The sequence below is a fragment of the Trachurus japonicus genome, chromosome 10 (assembly GCF_045865225.1).
Source record: "Trachurus japonicus isolate A0001 chromosome 10, Traja_1.0".
Classification (NCBI taxonomy): Eukaryota; Metazoa; Chordata; class Actinopteri; order Carangiformes; family Carangidae; genus Trachurus; species Trachurus japonicus.
In genome coordinates, this window is record NC_140916.1 from 75,535 (window position 1) to 82,108 (window position 6,574).

The window sequence follows — 6,574 nt, forward strand, 5'->3', positions numbered from 1 at the left end:
CTATTGTCTTTGTTTATACATGATTTTGATTATCAAATTGGGTGTGTTGTTGGGATTTAAAAATTTCAATATGCACAAATATAATTTTGATAACCTCACAACCTCAGAACAGACAAAGCTCTGTGGACCCCCTGAAATCTCTGACACCCGCCTAGGGGGGGCCCGAACCCTAGGTTGGGAACCAATGGTATAGAGGGTACAATAAAAAAAAATAGAATAGAATAAAAAAAATGAAAAAAGATAAATGCAAAAATGTAGATAATTATTTACATTTGTGTAGAATAATTGTTCACGGCATTTTTGCATATTTCTACGTTCATTTTGTTTTGTAGCTAATGCCAACACTTTTAAATTACAATTTGTGAAGAGCTTCATGATGAGTCAGCTAGCGGAAAGTTCAATTTAAATTTATAATTTTATGACTCTATGATCCAAACCCTAGCCCCTCAAGGCCTGTCTTTGTTCTACACTAGAATTTTTTTTGTTTTAAAAAAAGCTTTTTGTTTTATAGGCATTTGTTGTCACAGAGATAAGATAATGAGTCTCAACAGTTTCGTTATGTTTGACAGGGATCAATTATTAATCTCTGAGTTGTTGTTTTTTTTTTATCATATGTCCATCAACCCTCCAGTGTGATCATACATGTCACTGTTTAACAGCTCATGATGAGGCTTGTTTTATTATTGCCTGTGTTTGCCTCCAGTGATTAGTCTGTACAGGAAGCTGAGGCCATATGAAATTCACCTATGAAATAACTTAACTTTTTTTTTTTATGACACAATGTCATAAAGGTTTTTTATGAATAATTCTGCGTTTACTGAGACTGACGCAGGTTTTTATTTTACCTGGATCCAAAAATGTCTGTATCATATTTTATTATTAATCATACGACACAGAATTGTTTTCTATGCATAATGTACAATAAGTTGTATAAATGACATTGAGCAAGATAAATAAAATTTGACTTGGAGTTTGTGTTTTTTTCCCCCCTATGCTGATACTAATTGTGCAATTTATATAAACACATTTATAAAAGTTTCAGTCTGGATTCATCTAAAATATGTTTAATAATGGAGATGATGATTATTTCATCTATAATAACAGGTTAATCATTTATTTATTTACAGGATGTCAGTGGATCATTGATAGTGTCATTAAATGATTAGAGTTGGTGGTTTGTGGGTGGGGCCGGGTTTGCTCAGGTATTTAAATAACAGTAACCTTCACTTCTTAAGTCACATCTTCTGTTGGTATCAACTCAGTCTGGAGACGTTTCCATCATGGAGGTGAAGCTGCTTTGTGCTGCCATGCTGTTGGTGTCGACACTCACAGGTGAGCGCTGCCTGTTCCATATTATGAATATAATATTGTAGGTGATTTGTCAACTATCGTAGAAATTGTGACCCTGGCAGATATAACAAAAACTAAAACACATTTCTTGTTTGTTTTATTTTTTATTTTTGACACACTTCCCTTTGAAAAATTAAACTATTGATCACTTATTAATTGTACTATATAAGTCATAGGTTAATACAGTATGTATGGTTTGTGACATTAAATCCCTCTTAATATCGAATTAAAGTGTGTTTTCTAATAGTAACTTTATACACAACTGGTACATATATAATGAAATGTATCTAAAATGTAACTTTAGGGATTTATTGGTCGTAATTTTCCAAACAGCTCATATTTATTTATTTTATTATTAATTAAAACACATAGCATCTTCTATAATACTGTGATTTGTATTGATCCTTGTTTATTTCTTGTGTCTCTTCCACAGGAATTGACGCTCAGTTAGACGGTGAGTTTGGCTCAGTTGTTTTATTTCCCAGTTCAGGATTAAATATTCAAAACACATCAGGTGGAGAGTGACATCTTTTCAGTTCACATTTTTTCACAGATGTAAACACACCTAAACTTTAACCCTTTACTTCCAGTTTGTGGCACCGCACCTCTCAACACAAAGATTGTAGGAGGTCAGGAAGCTGCTCAGGGGGCGTGGCCATGGCAGGTCAGTATTCACATAGACGGCACTATTCGCCGCTGTGGAGGCTCCCTCATCAACGACCAGTGGGTCCTGACGGCCGCTCAGTGTCTCTCCGGGTGAGCTTTGACACATCATACACCTCACCTGTCCAAACAGAGAGATTAAAAAGTAGTCACGTGGTCATGTTGTCCTGTTGTTTTTCTCAGCACCACCGCTCCTGCAGTGAGGGTTCACCTCGGACGTTACACACTATCAGGCCCAAATCCTAATGAGCAGAGTCGCACAGTGACCCAGATCACCAGTCATCCAGGATTCAGCAGTAGCACGATGAATAACGACATCGCCCTGGCAAAACTGTCCTCACCAGTTACTTTTAACGACTACATCAGACCTGTGTGTCTGGCAGCGGATAACAGTGTCTACAAGGACGGGACGAACACATGGGTCATTGGCTGGGGAAAAACTGACAGTAAGTATCAATCTGTGTGGAGTTTGCATGTTCTCCCCGTGTCTGCGTGGGTTTCCTCCGGGTGCTCCGGTTTCCCCCACCACTAAAAACATGTCGGCTAGGTTAATCCTCCAGTCAGTGCCCCTGACCAAAGGCACTGGCTCATAATCTGGAGTTGGTCCCCGGGCGCTGCACCGCGGCTGCCCACTGCTCCTCAGGGATGGGTTAAATGCAGAGAAAGAATTTCACTGTACTAGCTGTATATGTGACTAATAAAGTACCTTTACCTTTACCTTTATATCAATGAGTAGCCCAGTGACTGAAACATGGAGCAGCCTCATTGCTCTGTTTTGGATCAGCCAGGAGTTAGGGGGTGGAGTCAGGCACTCCCAAGATGCCCACTTTGGAGCGACTTCAAAATAATCAGGGTTTACGTCCATCTTTATTTACAATCTGTGATAGTAACTGTACCGGACCTAAACCCAACAGGTAACATACGGTAGATATATACATATACTTTAGTATGCTTTAGTGCTATATGCTTTAGTGTGATGAGGTGGAATGTGACAGGGTGGAAAATCTAAAGCAATATGGCTGGAATTTTGATTTGATTTATTTGGATCCCCATTAGCTATGGCAATGCCAAAGCTATTCTTCCTGTGGTCCATACAACATATTTACAATGTATCAATCAGCTCCCTAGGTCATCAGTAGTACATAGTATTTACATATCAATTCTGGATGTGCTAAAAGCTAACACCACAGTTAGCATGAAACTACATAAAAAAATTAATGATGTAGGGGAGAGTGGGGTAATTTCTGCCATGGGGCAAGTAGTTCCACCCCTGTTATCTAGATAGAAAACCATAGAAGAAGTTTCACTCATCCTATCAAGAAGGGAGACAAATGGCTTGAGAGGAAAGCACATTTATGTTCAAAAAACAAGTTTTTGCCCTCCAAAGTAAAATTTCTATGATCAAGGTTTTTTGATTGCCGTGTTTGAACAATTATAGATAACTTTGAAAACAGTTCACACATGTTTAAGTGCTTTATTAAGCTACACCATGAGTCTATACAGTTAGCATGATGCCAGCTCAAAACAGCTGGGGAATCCTTTTTTCTCAAAATGCTGGGCTTGGGGTAATTTGTGCCAAAGGGCCTGGGTTAAGTTGTGCCAGTGGCAGTGCTGTCTGTGTATAGGAGAAACATGGCAGTGGGCACTGATTTGCTTGAAACTTAACATGTGTGATGAGGGACTGCCCCTGAACACACCTGCCCAGTCTGGTTGTGCTCGTAGCGCCACCTGGTGGATGAACAAAACAGTGTGTTTCTTTGCGCCACAGCTCCCAGCGTGCCTCAGGCCTCAGTGACTACATGGGGACAAGCAAGGGCCCGATCATCGCCGCTTCTGGCTTTAATTTTGTATTGAAGACTTGCTTTTATATAGCATTATCATTTGTGAGATTAAAATGATCTGTTTTACTTCAATTATCAATGGCACAATTTACCCCAGTGTATTCTCTCTAATGGCACAACTTACCCCGCACCGGGGGCAAGTTGTGCCACAAACCCACTTTTTTTTCTAAAGCTATATTTCTGAAACGGTTTATTTAAGATTCAAAGTGATTGTTCCCAGGGATGCACAACATCCTAAACTATATGTACATACTGTATATTACTTGGGGGCATTTTTATAATCCCCTTGCTTTAAAGGCAATTTAAGTAAAAATTGGCCCCCGCTCTCCCCTATACAAATGTAATTTGAAAATTTGATTAAAAATTGTTTCCCCCATTTTTTGTGTGACGGTGTGGATATGCTATGCTTAACAGAGCAGGTTTTGATAGAAAAATTTACCAAAAGTGTTCTAAAACAAAAAGCAAAACTCAACACTTGTTAGTAGTGTCACTTACAGGAAGTGTATTGCATTTTGCCGCATAATTACATTGGTGTGACGGGGTGGAACATGAAATTGATGGACACAGAGAAATCATGCTATTTTAACCAAAAAATATGACATGTTAAGTTTTACATAACATGAAAGAAAAAATGGTCAGACATGAGAAAATGATTGTAATTCAACTCAAAAAGCTATAAATATACAAATTGTCAGTTTTCTGGGATTTGTGGATTTTAATTATTAATCTGATCAAATTGATGCAAAAAACATGTCTAAGTAAGTTAGTTCTTCTCAAACCTTCAGTTAACGTTCTGTTCACACTCACAACTTTTCTCTTCCTCAGCGCCTGTTCCTTCTATCATGCCGCTGCAGGAGGTGGAAATTCCTGTGATTTCCAACAAGGAGTGCAACAAAGTCTACAGAGTACAAATTACAGACAACATGATCTGTGCCGGCACCTCCTCAGGAGGGAAGAACTTCTGTGATGTGAGTCTGTCTGGAAGCTTTTCACCTCTTGATGGAGTTCATGGTGACCCAAGATGGACAGTGGTCAGTGCCGCTGCCAATACTGGAAACGGTAATGACAGAAGCACAGGTACCGGTGCCATAAACGTCACCACCATTACCTTTACCGGTACTAGCGGTCCCAGTTGCGGGTACAGCCGTCACTACTGGTACCTGCGCCGTTGCCAGTATCCTAGCCGTAGTCGTTGCCTGTACTGGTAATGGCGGCAGCATCGGCATCTTGGGTCACCATGAGCTCCATCCGCTCCCGTCATCTCTTCTGGTTCAACCCTGGAGTTGGTACATTCCCTTTCCGGTTGATGTTATTTGTAAATTTGTTTTGTGACTTGTAAATTTGTATTAGTTTCTTGTTCATTTCTTTTCTGTAATGTAAATGTGTTTCAGGACTTGTACATTTGATTTATGATATGTAAAAATGTTTTCTAAAATGTTAATTTGTCTCAAGCTTTGTAAAAGTGTTTCAGATTTTGTAATGTTGGTTTTCACTTCCCGGCCACCGTAGGTTTGCTTATAATCCTGCAGCCCTACTAATCACACGCATTCACAAACGTGTCGTTTACTAAACGTACTACTGAATGTGTAGTATATTCAGTGAACGTACTGTTCGTCAGCTCGTTCACAGAATGTACAGTGAATGTGAGCCTCAGGGTTGAGCCATTAACTGAATCATGAATTGTTTGGTTGTGTATCAGTTAGACCTTGTCAGATTCTGCACCGTGCAGTCGGGGTTCTCTCTAAGCACTGAACTATTCAGTTAACTGTTTTTTTTTTAAACAAATCTTTTCAATGAACTGATTCTAGTGATTCAGTACTCTAAAAAACTGCTTTTTTTCTATCGTTATGGAGTAGAGCAAGTACTGCAGTATTTTCCAAGGTATGTAGTTATGGGTAAAGGGCTAGTGCCGTTAGCTTAACCTTTAACTGGGTCTTTGCGTGTGTTCTTTAAGCTACAGTCAGTTGAGCCCTCAGGGCCACGGTAATTTAAAAATAAATCAGTAATTAAGTGGTATCACCAATTTTACATTATAAATCTGAGTTTGTCTTCCCCTAATAACCGTTGTGTCAATCCTGTGCAGTTTGACGCTGGCGGCCCCATGATGACTACAAATGGCTCCAGGTGGATCCAGGGTGGAGTGGTGAGTTTTCAAAGCACAGGCTGTGCTTTGCCCAAAATTCCAGGAGTCTTTGCCCGAGTGTCTCAGTATGAGTCCTGGGTCAAAAGCCACATCACCACCAACCAGCCGGGCTTCATCAAAGCAGCCTCCTCCAGTGTCGGTCCAGCCACCGGAGTCATCCTCACTGTTCTGCTCTCTCTCTACATCCTCTCATAGGAGGTTTAATGATGAGTCAGTCATGTCAGATAAATGCTCCTGAATAAAGCCAAATCAAAGCCAAAACAATAACAATATGTTCTTGTATATTGTATATTGTTCTTGTATATTTGATAGGCTGAATACCTTGAGGTTCATTTTTCTTGAAACTAAATAAAATCAGTAATCATATTTTCACTTGTTTCTTCTTTACTTTCCGGTGTCTTTTGGTTCTCAAGTTAAAAGGAGAATATATGTCACATATAAAAAAAAAAAGTCCCATAATAAAAGAACGCCAAATTATTTGGGGGGGCTTGAGAATATTTTAGGGTGGCTTCAGCCCCCCTAAAATAGGCCTAATGACGCCACTGATGGGAAACCACTGTGATACATTCGACCCATC

At 39.5% G+C, this 6,574-nt stretch overlaps 1 protein-coding gene across 1 annotated transcript; it reads left to right on the forward strand.

Moving 5' to 3' along the window:
* Window positions 1–1,280: 1,280 nt before the first annotated feature.
* LOC146979217 (chymotrypsin A-like) lies at window positions 1,281–6,192 on the forward strand. Its single transcript, XM_085788892.1, has 6 exons — window positions 1,281–1,332; window positions 1,784–1,804; window positions 1,941–2,106; window positions 2,197–2,459; window positions 4,680–4,822; window positions 5,938–6,192. The coding sequence occupies exons 1-6, from the start codon at window positions 1,281–1,283 to the stop codon at window positions 6,190–6,192; spliced, it is 900 nt and encodes a 299-aa protein (XP_085645018.1).
* The last annotated feature ends 382 nt before the right edge of the window (window positions 6,193–6,574 follow it).

Bases quoted from the DNA above. Each gene is read 5' to 3' on its own strand.
- LOC146979217 (XM_085788892.1), top strand. From the start codon at position 1,281: ATGGAGGTGAAGCTGCTTTGTGCTGCCATGCTGTTGGTGTCGACACTC. The intron at 2,460-4,679 runs GTAAGTATCAAT...TCTCTTCCTCAG, and splicing joins TGGCTGGGGAAAAACTGACA to CGCCTGTTCCTTCTATCATG. The intron at 4,823-5,937 runs GTGAGTCTGTCT...AATCCTGTGCAG, and splicing joins GAGGGAAGAACTTCTGTGAT to TTTGACGCTGGCGGCCCCAT.